The 14,416-nt window shown below is 36.8% G+C and overlaps 1 protein-coding gene across 2 annotated transcripts in view; it reads right to left on the bottom strand.

Annotated features, from left to right (window-relative positions):
• Nucleotides 1–14,416, bottom strand: part of LOC145987121 (isobutyryl-CoA dehydrogenase, mitochondrial-like) — a 229,035-nt gene that overhangs the window by 98,418 nt on the left and 116,201 nt on the right. For both annotated transcript variants that reach the window (XM_083121609.1, XM_083121610.1), the window contains exons 2-4: nt 10,733–10,833; nt 5,549–5,718; nt 2,861–3,047 (exon numbers count right to left, since the gene is read on the bottom strand). In XM_083121609.1, coding sequence (XP_082977735.1) covers nt 2,861–3,047; nt 5,549–5,718; nt 10,733–10,833 — 458 coding nt within the window. The remainder of the gene's footprint in view (nt 1–2,860; nt 3,048–5,548; nt 5,719–10,732; nt 10,834–14,416) is intronic.

Here is a 14,416-nt window from a genome sequence, read left to right on the forward strand (position 1 = left end):
ATGCATGTTATTGTATATCGTTCCATTTAAAAAAATATGACTTTGCTCCAGATGCCCCATTTGTCGATATTTTTCGACCCACCCCATACCTCCGATTTACGAGCCCCATTTGATATTATTGTTTCCCGCAAACCTCACATCGCTACTGTTTCTGGTTTCTTCGCTATTTCAGGTGGTACTTTCAGGTGCCTCACGTGGTATATATATATATATATATATATATATATATATATATATATATATATATATAATGTTCACTTCACCTTACCTGGGTTGCCCCTCGACCCTGGAAACATTGGTCAAATATAGATATTTGGAAGACGTGTTGTGCAGGGAAGCTTGGCATTTTTAGATTTGAACACAGGACATCATTTCCTTTTCAGCACCTCCACTAAACCCACAATATTTTCGACATTTTTCGTTTCACAGAGTTCACTCAATTTTTAAACTGCTTTCAGAAATCACTTGTTCCTTTCGCCTAAAAAACGTGTCCACTGTAGAGTCAGATTCTTTTCATAACAACTCCAGCTGACCGCGCAAGTCCAGTTAGTGAGCCTACCAACAGTCCAGAGCGCGAGTAACAGGGATAGCGATAGGTGCTGGGTAGAGATGACGCTAGCGGCTCGTTTGTTGATTGGCTGCTCCGGGACTTATGACTCGCTCCAAAGCTGCCAATGCAAAACAGCCAGAGATGTTACGAAAGTAATCTCACTGTACCAAGCTTTCTCTGTAAGGTTGCTTCTCTTTCACGCTTTTCGTTTGCAAGTTTATGATAAGCCACCTTACATAACTTTGTTCGCTTCATGCTGCCTGCTGCATAAAAAAAAAGAACCCACCAAATCGCAAACGCACTAGCAACAAACTGAATGCACAAGCCAGAGAATACAGTAAGACAAGATCTAGTTGCGGTCCACGCGAAAGCTGCACTCACTCACTCACTTATCAGCAGTGTTTATGTGTTATTTTTTTTAAGACTGGCATTACAGATGCGAGTTTCAAACAATCAGTCTTCTTTCCTGCCTGGCCATTAACAAACGCTTAGTGGAAGATCGAGGGGTATGCATTACAAAAACAAACCAACAAAGGTTGGTCAGCTTGCATTGTTATTGTAAGCGATAAAAGCCACAGCAAGGGTTAAAAACAAATTGATTGGCGCCTGAAGGAGGCAGAGCAGACGAAACATTTCTTGATAACACACAAATCCGATACATGAAGGTTTCTTTCGTATGAAGCGAAACTGTTGCTAACCGTTGATTTGAAACATTGGTTTCATAGGTCTAAATTGTCACTGTGTACGTAAGACACTTTTTATTATTCTTGATATTCTGAAAAAAAAATTTGCCGCCCCTAGGCACATGCCTAGTGGGCCTATTTGGTAATCCGCCACTGCATATATATATATATATACTTGGTGCGTACTGAAAGTCGTGATCAACTTTTTATTTCAGACGTAAATGTTCACGTAGCGATGCGCTGTATAAGACAGTTAGAACCATCTATTGTGACAACATACACTTGACAGTGGGGTGATCGGCGCAGTACGTATGCGCATTAGCGAGTAGCGTGCAGTAATTGAATTTCTGTTGAAGGAAGGTGCATCGGCATCAGATATCCACCGCCGATTGCAGGAAGTGTATGGTGATCAGTGTATGGCTGCCAGTAGCATCAGGCGATGGATAAAACATTTTAGAGGTGGAAACACAGACATCAGTAATCTCCCTCGCACAGGCCGCCCGAGAACTGCCTCGAACAACAGGAACGTGGCTTGCGTCCAGGAAATCATTCAGGGGAACAGGCGTGTTTCGGTTAGGGAACTTTCACACATTGTTGGAGTAGGGCACAGTGCTATCCAAGAGATGATTGGTGTACTGGGTTATCGGAAAGTGTGTTGCAGATGGGTGCCAAGGGATTTGAATGCGGCACAAAAACGAAACAGAAAAGATGTTTGCACGGAACTTTTGGCACGGTACCGAGCAGAGGATGGAGGCGAGGGTTTCTTGAAGTGTTTGGTTACTGGAGACGAAACCATTTTCCACCTCTACGAGCCTGAGAGTAAGCATCAAAGCCTGGAGTGGCAACATCAAACATCACCAAGAAAGAAGAAACCGAGGACAATGTCATCAGCTGGCAAAGTAATGGGAACTGTCTTCTGGGATTCGGAGGGTGTTCTTCTCGTGGACTTTCTCACTCCAGGGGAAACAATCAATGCTGCTCACTATGTGCTCACTTTGAGAAAACTTCGTCGTGCTATTCGTGAAAAACGTCCTGACAGGGGTAGTGTTATCCTCCAACACGACAATGCCAAGCCTCACACAGCACAGCTAACGAGGGATGAAGTTGCCAGATTTGGGTGGAAACTCCTTCGACATCCTCCCTACAGTCCAGATCTGGCTCCTTCTGACTTTCACTTGTTTTCTTTTCTGAAAGAACACATGTGGGAAAACAGATATGACACCAACAAGGAAGTGGAACTTGCCGTTAGGACAATACTCAGACGTGCCTGAACGGAGTTCTACAACAGAGGAATTTTCAAACTTCCAGAACGTTGGCAAAAATGTGTCGATTTAGATGGTGGTTATGTTGAAGACTAATAAAGGTATGTACTTTAACAGGCATATATTAGATTCTTTTTTGTACAGTTTACTTCCTTCTTGTAACATGTTGATCACGACTTTCAGTACGCACGATATATATGTACTTTATAGAGTATACCAATGCTATGAAGAACAGTTCCTAGGATCCCATAACTGGAAAATTTTTCAAGCACCACACTCAGTATATGATGCGAGTTTGCTTTTTGTTTTAATATAAATTGTTCTTTACTACATAACAAACCCTTAATTTTAACACAAATATTTACCTTTGATCCATTCAACACATAAAAATCTCCATCAAGTTTTGCAGAAGTTGATAATGATGCTGCATCTGATCCACTTCCTGGCTCTGTTAAACAGTATGAAGCAAAAGCTTCCATTGATGCTAATTGGGGAATCCATTTCTTCCTTTGCTCTGCATTCCCATATTTATCAATCATCCATGCACACATACTGTGAATGGAGAATTAAAATGTTTTAACTATAAGACTGCATGCATGTGTATTATTTTCCCCTTAACTCTAATGCATTAACATATCTATATCTATATCTATCTTTCTTTAGATGAAAACGTCGTGCCTTTTGCTATATTTTAGATAGACAATAAATAAGTCGGAAGATCAGGGGTTTCCAGGGCATATTGATGGTCACCTGGTGTACTTGTAAATACAGTTTTATAAATTTTGGACAAAAGATGTAGGTTATCTACATCAATAAACTGCATGAAATTTGGGCTTCTTGCTATGTTTAGTTGTCACTTTATTTATTGCATTTTCTGATATCTGAGCTTCAATGGCACAGTTTCTCTATGATGATGTTTGTATGATACTCATGTAATCTATTGACCCAAGAATAAAGATTTCAATACATTTGGGAATAAAAAGACAATATTGAGTCGTGAAATGCAAAGAGGCCTGCTTCTAAATCAGAATATTTTACATTTTAAAAATTTTCTTTTCAAAGTAACATAGAGGAATGTTAATAGAGTACACCAAAGGTAATTGCCAATTTCTACATAGAATTAATACTTTTTAACCATATAGGCTTTATCATGGGCCATTTTTTAAATTTGCAAGTAATTTATGAGCTAAATCTGGCACCCCTGATTACTCAAGTAACCAAAAGTGGTTGGCACAATGTTGGGCCAACCTTACTGAAAATGGTTGGCCAATGGTTGGCCCAACGCAAAAACGTACCATTGGCCAACGGTAATTTTGGCTGTGGTTCCAACGTTGGGTCAACGTGTGGTTTTTATGTTGGGCCAACGTATGGTTTTACTACGTTGACCCAATGTATGGTTTTACTACGTTGGCTCAACGTATGGTTTTACTGCGTTGGCCCAAAGTACTGAAAACTAAAGAATGGATAGGTTTGTTTTCTGAAATATACATAATTTATTGTGATTACAAATGTAAAGAATACTTCAAGTTATTTATGAAAATAAAAAAATACACAACACTTTCTCAGACACATGGTATCATTGTTTTTAAGGCACCATACCATCAAGTGGTAGCACAAAAACCTTCTAGAGTTCACTTAGTTCTCCACCTTCCATGGAATTTAGTGTGCACATAACATTGCTTAACCACCTTCACAAAAATACCTGTAAGAATGTTCTTGTTCTACTACAGCAAGAGAGACAAACAGTAAGCAATATCCAACACATGTTTTATCCATGGCGGCTGACAAAAGACTGGTGAGTAACTGCAAGTTAAAAATGGCTTATACTTTCATTAAAAATATATTATATTTCCAGTATGTGCTGTGACTGAAATATTCGAAAAGAGACACTGTTACATATCACTTATTGTACACTCTAGAATTTTCAGCATTCTCCTGAAAGTTGTCTTGGCATTAAAAAGTTGTGTTTAAAACTGATTTTGATTCACGTTTCAATGGTTGGGCAAATGTTGGCAACCACCGTTGGCCCAACGTAAGACCAACGTCAATTTGCCAACCAACGTAAAGCCAACCTTTCCCACGTGAAAACTGACATTGGCCCTACAGTGGTAGTTACTTGGGTAGCCTCACAATATGGCAAGTTGTGAGGTGAGTGGCAAATTTGGTCATAATAAACACACATTTCAAGACTGCAAGTAATTAACCATGTTTGGAAACTTATTTCCGTGTAAGGCAAAATATTATGACATTACCTTATCTCCTGTAGAAATTAACACAAAATGAAACCTTGCTCTTTCACTGCACTGCCATCTATTATGTGAAATAGTAAGTTTGCCTGGAATAATCTTGTTTCCATTGTCAGAAGAACATTTCTTGCATAAATTCTTCTTTGATAGTTTCAAAATATATTATGATATCATATTTGCAAACAATGTGTAATTTTATAATATTCCACGCAGGTAAAAGAGCCAGAGTCAAAAATAAGGTGAAGTCAGGGATGGTTTTGTAGCTCAGTTGGTAGAGGAATGCCAGGATATGCTGTAGAGACCCAGGTTTGAGTCCTAGTTAAGCCTGCATTTTTCAATAAAATTTCTACATCTCTTGTGTGTGCCAAATCACAATGTGTCTTTATGTGTTACTGAGGTATATTTTCTTCCATCCTCCGTGATTGGTGGAAGATAGCAGATATTTATGGTTGGATGGTGCCACCTACCATCAATGATACCTGAAAATATATACAATCTTTGATTTGCTTTATTTTACTTAACTTTTCTGACACTTTTGGATAATCATTTAAATGTGGATCAATGGTCACAAGATAAGATGGATGAAAGGACAATCACAAACATGTAGAGACAGCACAATATGAGTTCTACAGAGGATTATACTGACTATGAGTCCCGATGTCTGAACCTCAGTAGTGTGCAAAATGCAGTCCAGGGTGAACTAATGTTGGTTCTATTTTTTCTGGACAGTGTTTTCTATTTCTTTCCTTCTTTATTTCCTTAATTTTCAAGATTGTAAAGAAACATTATAATGATGTAAAGACTTACTTGTGAATACTCAGATAGGCAGTTGTGGAAACACATCCCTGAGACAGTGCTTCAAATATAAATGATGATTCCAATCTCCCTAATCCTGTTCCTCCGTATTTTTCTTTTGCATAAATAGCACCAAATCCTAGTTGAGCAGCTCTTTTTAAAGTTTCAACTGGAAATATTTCCTACAAAATAAATAAGTAAATAAATATAAATCATTTTGTTTTAATTTTAATTTTGGAAACTGTAAACAATTTCATAAAATATGTCCACATTAACATTAATGTGTATATTCAGTTTGCTGCTACAGTACATTTTCTGCAAATGTTAGCCAGATGATAAGCTTTGAGGGGTACAAAATCCATAGGGAATATTTATAATGTTGTCAAGATTAAAAGTATTTATTTAAATAAGAAAAACGTAATATTTCTGTCATGTTCAAGCTGCTGCATACAGATGGAATTGAAGTGGTACTTTTTGTTAAGAATGGTGCATAGAGTGGAGAGAACAATGGGAGCAGCATCTCTAATTTAATCTAAAATGTAATATAAATTACATGAATATATAAAAAATAATATATATATATATATATATATATATATATATATATATATAAACTAACTAACTAACTCTCTAGCCTTCTTAAACCCGAAGGTTCATGGCTGCAGCAACACAGGCCTTCCATCTGTTCCTATCTTGAGCAAGTTCTATATACTCTTTTCCATCCCTACCGATTTCCTTTAGGTCCATCTCAACGTTGTCCCTCCATCTTCGTCTTGGCCTTCCTACAGGTCTCTTACCATCTGGTTTCCCAACAAGAATCCTGTAAACTCCTCTTTCCTCTCCCATTCGTGCCACATGTCCTGCCCACCTAAGTCTTCTTGATTTAATTATTCTAATAATATCTGGACATGAGTACAAATTATGTAGTTCTAAATTATGTAACCTTCTCCACTCACCTGTCTCCTCATCCCTTTTAGGTCCAAAGATTTTCCTAAGGATTTTATTTTCAAATACTCTCAATTTATGTTCCTCTTTCAATGTAAGGGACCAAGTTTCACACCCATATAATACTACAGGCAAAATTACTGTTTTGTATATTTTAACTTTTAGTTTCTTAGATATTAAACGAGAAGACAAAAGTTTATGAAGAGAGAAGTAACATGCATTTCCTGAATTAAGCCTACTTTTTATTTCCTCTTTAATATAATTTTCATTTGTTAATATTACTCCTAAGTATTTGAATTTGGAAACTGGTTCAAACGAGTTGTTATCAATAATTAGATTTTGATTATTACCTAACACTTGGTTTCGGCCTGTAAGCATATATTTAGTTTTCTCTTTGTTAACTTCCAAACCTATCTCTTTAGCAGTTTTGAAAAATATTTTAGCATTATTCTTAATTGTATTCACATCATCCCCCAGTAAGTCTACATCATCTGCATATGCTAACAACTGAGTCACACCATTTAATTTTAGTCCTTCTTTAGTTTCTTTTACCTTCCTTACAGCATATTCTAAGGCAAAATTAAAGAGCAATGGAGATAATGCATCTCCTTGTTTTAACCCATCATGAATTGTAAATTTGTCAGACATATTATTACCCACACGAATTTTACTTTCTGTTTCACTGGTGCATATTTTTATCATACTAACAAGCTTCTTAGGTATTCCAAACTCTACTAATATATTATATAATTTATCTCTTTTGACCGAATCATATGCTTTTTTGAAATCAATGAATAGCTGATGGACATTTTGATTATATTCCCACTTTTTTTCAAGTGTCTGTCTGATGTGAAAAATTTGATCTGTAGTTGATCTGTTACGTTTAAATCCACATTGATAATCACCTATAATTTCATTAGCATATGGGGTTAGTCTTGTTAAAATAATGTTAGACAATATTTTGTATGTTGTTGAGAGTAGAGAAATTCCACGGTAATTATTGCAGTTCATTTTATCACCTTTTTTAAACACAGGAACAATTATGGATTCTTTCCACTGTTGAGGGATTTCTTCTTTATTCCATATTAAACAAATTAATTTATGAATTTGACATATTAATGAATTTCCACCATATTTAATTAACTCAGCTGGTATTAAATCAATGCCAGGTGCTTTGTTATTCTTTAGCATTTTAATAGCATCTTTAACTTCCGTCAAGTTAGGTTCTGGAACTAAAGGTTCTGCTGTGTGGACTTCATTTACTTCTGATTTATCTCCTACATGGACATTTAAAAGGTCATTAAAGTAGTTCTTCCATCTATTTAGAATATCGCATGGGTCAGCTAGAAAATCACCGTCTTTATCTTTTATCAAGTTTACTTTAGGTTGCCACCCCTTTCTAAACTCATTTACACCTTTATATAAATCTATGATATTTTTATTTTTGCTGTTTGTTTCAATTTCGTCAATTTTGCTTTTCAAGTAATCTCTTTTTTTACTTCTAAACGTGCGGTTAACTTCTCGCTTTATTCTATTATAATTGCTTAGATTTGTATCATCCGAGTTATTTAACCATCTAAGTCTAGCCTGATTTCTTATTTCTATTAGATTATGACATTCATTATCAAACCACGGCTTACTTTTTCTTGGTTTATGGTATCCTATACTTTCTTTAGCTGCTGATTCTATTGCATTACGTATGTGCTCCCAATTCTTATTTACGTCTGTTTCATTTATATTTTCATCATCATTTAAATCCTGCAAAACATCAAATCTATTTGACAGTTTAATTTGGTAATCTTTCTTAATTCTTTCATCAACAAACTTTCCTGTATCAAATTTTAGAACTTTTAGATTTTGTTGCTTATGATTTATCACTGAGAGTCTTTCTCTTAATTTAGCAATTACTAAATAATGGTCACTGGCACAGTCAGCACCTCTATGTGTACGAACGTCAATTATACTAGTATGCCTTCTCTTATCAATGAGAATATGATCTATCTGATTATGAGTTTTACCATCTGGAGAAGACCAGGTATATTTATGGATATCTTTATGTTTAAAAGTGGTACTTTTCACAATTAAATTCTTTGAGGTTGCAAAAGTAATCAATCTTATACCATTATCATTACTTAATTCATGAAGACTTTCTTTACCAATCGTGGGTTTAAATGTCTCTTCTTTGCCAATCTGTGCATTACAGTCACCTAACAGAATTTTCATATCATACTGAGAAAATTTATCAAAGACCTGTTCTAACTCTGTATAAAAATCATCTTTATTATTATCATCTTTATCTTCCGTTGGTGCATGTATGTTTATTAAAATAATTTTACACCACCTACCCTGTAAAACTGCATATGATATCCTATCATTAATAAATTCTACTGTTTTAAGAGCCGAGATAATTCTATTATTTATGAAAAAGCCTGTTCCAAAATTATGATTTTCAGTACCACCGTAGAAAAAAGTATAATTTTTAGTTTTACAATTCCCTTCTCCTGGCCACCTAACTTCCTGGACAGCTACTACATCTAATTTATACTTCACTATCTCATTAACTGTACACTGAAATGCCCCAGGCCGGTAAAGGCTCAGAACATTCCAGGTGCCTAATTTAATATCCTTATTCCTAATGAAGATCTTATCCTTAGTCCAGGGACCTCCCAAAGTAGTCCCCACCCGGAGATCCGAACTATTTTACCTCCGGAATATTTTACCTTGGGAACATCCATGGCCTTATATTGCTGATTCTTGACATGGCTTTTTACAGTGCAGAGTTGTCAGCTCTACGCCTAACCCCCAATATGAATGGAGGAACTACTACACAAGAGAAACACAAACATATTAGACAGCACAATTACTACACAAGACGAACACAAACACATCAGACAGCATAACTACTACACAAGACACACACAAACACATCATATATATATATATATATGAAAAGAGATTTAGAAAAAATGTTGGTGGATTTAAGAACTCCCCCCACCCCTCCAAAATAAGTTCCGACGTCCCTGTTCTCACCTGTCTGCCTGATCTCCACCATGAGTTGTTACCTTCGGAACTCATCCAATATTCGACTTCTGATTGATTGTACACTCGCCTCAATTAGTACTCTGTCAGTTTTTCTTTACACAGCATATTTGCAGAAGATATAATTCAACATACCAGTGTATCAATATACGCTGCATAAAACACAACTTATTACTAACTTCATTGACCCTGTACCATTGGGCTTCTCAATTTCCCCCTGAATTAAACCAGTATGAAATCAATCCTCAGCAAATATGGCTTGTGTGGACTCCATAAAAAAATATGCTCTAAATAAGATTAAAACCTTACCTTCTCCGGCACCTCATAAAAAAGAATAGATGGATGCTCTCTGTCCTCCTTTTATCGAATGAGGAGTCGAGTTGTCATCAAGTGAATGGTACATAGCAGCAGAAAGTATAATGGTGTCAAGATACAGTGAACTTAAGTACAAGAGTGTGCTAACGTATTTGAATGGTACAGTGGTGGTGATTGGGTTCCAAAACTTGGGGGGGGGGCAAGGTGCCAAAACTGGGGGGGGGCAAAGACAGTTTACTTTCCCTCATAAGATAAGATTTAGCATAGTGCGGGAGCAAAAGTGACAAAAAGTGGGGGGAGCAACTGTGCTCCCCCCTTAATCATCACCACTGGAATGGTGTGTAGTGTATTTTTAAAGAATAGAATGGAATCATTATTGGGCTAATAAAATTTACATCCAGCATGCCTTGAGTTGTTTTTTTTTCTGGAGTTGCAGTGATACCGCTGGAAAAAGCTAACAATAAGGGAAAACTTTTGCGATAAGAGCAAGGAGATCGTGTCTACCTGTACAGACTGAGCTGTGTTTGACAATGCATACTATTTCTTGTTTCATGCACAAATCACTTTTGAATTGACACTTATATTTATTCATCATAATAATAAATTTATGTGTGTTTGTCTTTAATTGGGTATTACTCACTTTGATGTTGTGTGATTTTGTATTTTTATTGAACATTTTGGAAATGCTGCTATATGTAAAAAGTATGAGTTGATAGATAAAAGCTATCCATATACTTTACTGACAACAATTTTGTTATGTAAATCATTCCAAGATTCTTTACTCTGCTTTATTGAGGCAGTTATGGTTATCTAGATTATATGATCTTTTAGATAAAGAAGGTTTACAGATTTTTGTAATAAAGGTGTATCTTATTCATAATTAACTGATATATGCACCTTTTGATCCCACTCTGCCATGTTTGGTGCCATTTCACTCATGGCAAAATCCAAAGCAACTTTCTGGATCTGCTTCTGCTCTTCTGACAAGCCTGAAGTTGCTGTCAAGAAAATAGAGATCATAATTAATTTTATTTCTGTCCATAGAATCAAAATGTTGTACACATGGGATATAACATTAAAAAAGTCAGCCACATGAAATGAGTATACAGAACAAGTACAATATGCAAACTGCAAATCAAATAATAACAATTACTAAATCTTCATATAATACCAAATTCTGTTACTAAATTCATATAAATATCAACAGTGGCGGCGATTAGGGGGGGAGCGTGGGTGGCAGATGTCCCTCACATTTTGCCACTTCTGCCCACACTCTATGCTAAACCTAATCTGCGAATGGAAAGTAAACTATCCTTGCCCCCCAATTTGTGCAAATCGTCCCCCTGATTTTGGAGCCCAATCGCCGCCACTTGACTCATTGAAACTGAGCAACATATATAGATTGAATGTGAATTCTACATCGTGTCTCTTCATTATCCTGGGTGAGTTCCATACATTGATTATTTCAAGGCACTTTAATATATTTGCTTCTTCTCATGAATTGCCTTCACACTTAAAATGTCTTACCCACTGTGCGAATTAAGCCTTTTCCGTTGTTTTTTTTGGGGGGGGTGCTCACTCAGTTGCTAATTTGTGATTTCATTTCAGGAGGCAGTTTTTCCGGGAGTATGCGGGGTATAAGGGGTGCTCCTTCCACATAGTGCACCCAATAGTCAACCTCACTTCCACGTAGTACACCCTGGACTGCAGATTAACGAGGCTCTGGCGACTGGCCTTATAGCCAGTATAATTATGTTTGTGTTGTCCTGTGTTTTGTCCTTATTTGTGCTGAGTGCTCCTTTACAGCCTCAGCTTTTAACGAAAGTCAGAAGATTTCAATATTTTATGATTTTAGTTATGCAACGTTAGAGTTGTTATGTGTAACAATAAGGGGCTGGACCCCATATAATGTGACGGGTGCAAAATAGCCTTAGTGCTGACGCACCCAAAATTTTAAAATCAAATTCAAAATTCAAATTTCCGGGACTACGCAAAAGTTGTATGTTACCTTGGAACATTAGAACCGCGGTGCTCTAGTCGATAGTGCGGCTGACTGCTAATCGGGACACCCGGGTTCGATTCCAGAATTGAGTGATCTAAGGTCGGAATTTTCTGGCCTAGTCCCACATAAAGCAGCTCTGGAGCTAACCCAGCCTCAATTCAATGGGTACAGAAGGGCTCAAATGAAATGTACTTCCCTTTTCCTACCAACTCAGAACCGAGTTGGAAACTCTTCATTGCTCCTGTATAGATAAGAAAGTGAAGGAGGGCAGTAGCAGACAAGGCCATCACGCAAACTTGTTTCCAGCAAGCTTTCTGTTAGAGTCTTGGCATTTTTTGGTAGGAGTTTGTGTTCCTACCACCCCCACTCCCTGCCTTTCTTTCTCTCTCTCTCTCTCTCTCTCTCTCTCTCTGTGTGTGTTTATGTGTGGATGTGGATGTGTGTGTGTGTGTGTGTGTGTGTGTGTGTGTGTGTGTGTGTGTATACATATATCTCCCTGCACTATACCTATATAAACATGCATCTGGCCCCTCTTTCAAAAAAATCCTGGGTACGGGGTTGCTTGTAACGTCAGCTTTTACCTTAGAAATGGGAAATTTGTACTTACCTAAACTTTCAGTTTAAATTCTCGTAAAGGAGATTAATTCTAGTGTGTATGCACACTAGCGCAGGAAGGGGCGTACAGGGATACATTATACCCCCCTAAATTTTGGTGATACAACAGTACCCCCTAAACAGCAGATCCAAGTTGTACCCCTTGTATCCCCTGAAAGATTGATTGATTGATTGATTCATTTGGTGTTTTAAGTCCACTTTATGCACAGTAAGGCAACTGGACCTACAGTTTAAAGTGGGATCCGATCAGTTCGAACCACTTTGTGCCTTCACCGGGTATGAAACCCGGGACCCCTTGATTACAAGGCAACGATTCCATCGGGGAGGCCCCCCTGAAAGAATTTGACAGATACAAGGTGCTGCTGTTGAAGAAACCTATTTTCTAATAACTCAACACAAAAAGTTTGTATTGTTTACAAACATTATTTTCATTTATGAAAGAATTTAAATCACTGGAAACCTATTGTACTCGTATTGATATTTGCTCTTGGTAATCTTTCAAATTAAATTAAATGTTTTTAAAATGAGTGTGAAACAATGGAATCAGATGAAATTTACTTTCAGGAAATCGGGCTGGAGGCTAATGCTCCTTTCTGTGTGTGTGTGTGTCGGGGGGGGGGGGGAGTTACACTTTTCTAAGAATTAGTCGATTGAAAGATAAGGTATAAATCTGCTTACGTCTGCTCTTCCGAATTTTTCAAATGGAATTTTCCCAAATTAAATACTTCCACAATTGTCACGAAAGAAATTGTATGAATCCATCACTACAAGCAGAATTTATATTTTCCCCATTTTATGCTTGCGTAAATTTATTGAAAATGACATAATTTTATCAGAGTACAAGAAAAAAAATCAGCTGAATAGACTAGATGAATGGGACTATTCCTGTATATGACATCTCCAGTTGCTTTGCCAAGGGTTATGTGATGCTTAGACTTGATCCATTTTCTTGCAGATTTTTCAGCATGGAAGCAATGGATTGGAGGTCCATTTATTGAAAGAAAAAGAAAGTTTGAAAGTGTTGCAACTTCTAGATGATTTCTCTGATCAGTTCAGGTTAGATTCATATTACTGGACACGATTTCACATTCAACTGTTGATATTGGTAAAATTTCGATTTGATACGCAAGGTTGTTGAATGAGGTAACAATATGTTTTGGACTTTCTTTGTGCATGTGAGAAATTTTAACTAGTAGCCTGCTATCGCTTACATTAAAGTTCACTTTTCACATAACTGAGAAAAAAATACGATATTCATCTGAAGGTCATGTATCTGCATTTAATACGAATATACCTGGAAATAAACCTAAGTCTTGTGTACCAAAGATTTAAAAAAAATGCTAAAATGTCATGTAAATGTAAAAATCATTCTTGTAACTTCAGAACTACAGTCATTATACACGGTGAATCAATTATTGCTTTCAATGTTCTAATGATGGTAAGTTCCAGTGGCGTGCGGTGAGCACTTGCATAGCCGAAGCACTGAATATATAATTTTTAAGTAAACAATAGTAAATCAAGGGACAGGCTTGCCTTGATAAAAATCACAGCTGGTAATAGTTTAAATTAAAAGAATAGATATTGAAATAATTAGACCTAAAAGAGGATCATACTCTGCAGTGTACTTCAACAATTCCACGTAATTGCTTTGATTAATAGAATTTGCTGTTTCATCATGTCCTCGAAAGGCCAACTCTTGTTTTCCCAGAAAACACACTGCATTGACAAGCCTTTTAAGGATGTCTCTGTTCCGCCTTGCCTTTTGATTGTGTAGAGATATTTCATTTTTAAGCTGGTCATCAAGCGAAGTTTCTATTCTATTTTCTCCCAAAGCAGCTATAGCTACAGACGATCGTAGATGGTTAACAGACAGTCCGTGCTCGACTATTGACTTTACTAACTCCCTGTCCTTCGTTTGTAACAGAAATACACGCACACAGCCCGTGACCTTGAGGTGCGCGCGC

The sequence above is a fragment of the Lepisma saccharinum genome, chromosome 4 (genome assembly GCF_977018435.1).
Source record: "Lepisma saccharinum chromosome 4, izLepSacc3.1, whole genome shotgun sequence".
Classification (NCBI taxonomy): Eukaryota; Metazoa; Arthropoda; class Insecta; order Zygentoma; family Lepismatidae; genus Lepisma; species Lepisma saccharinum.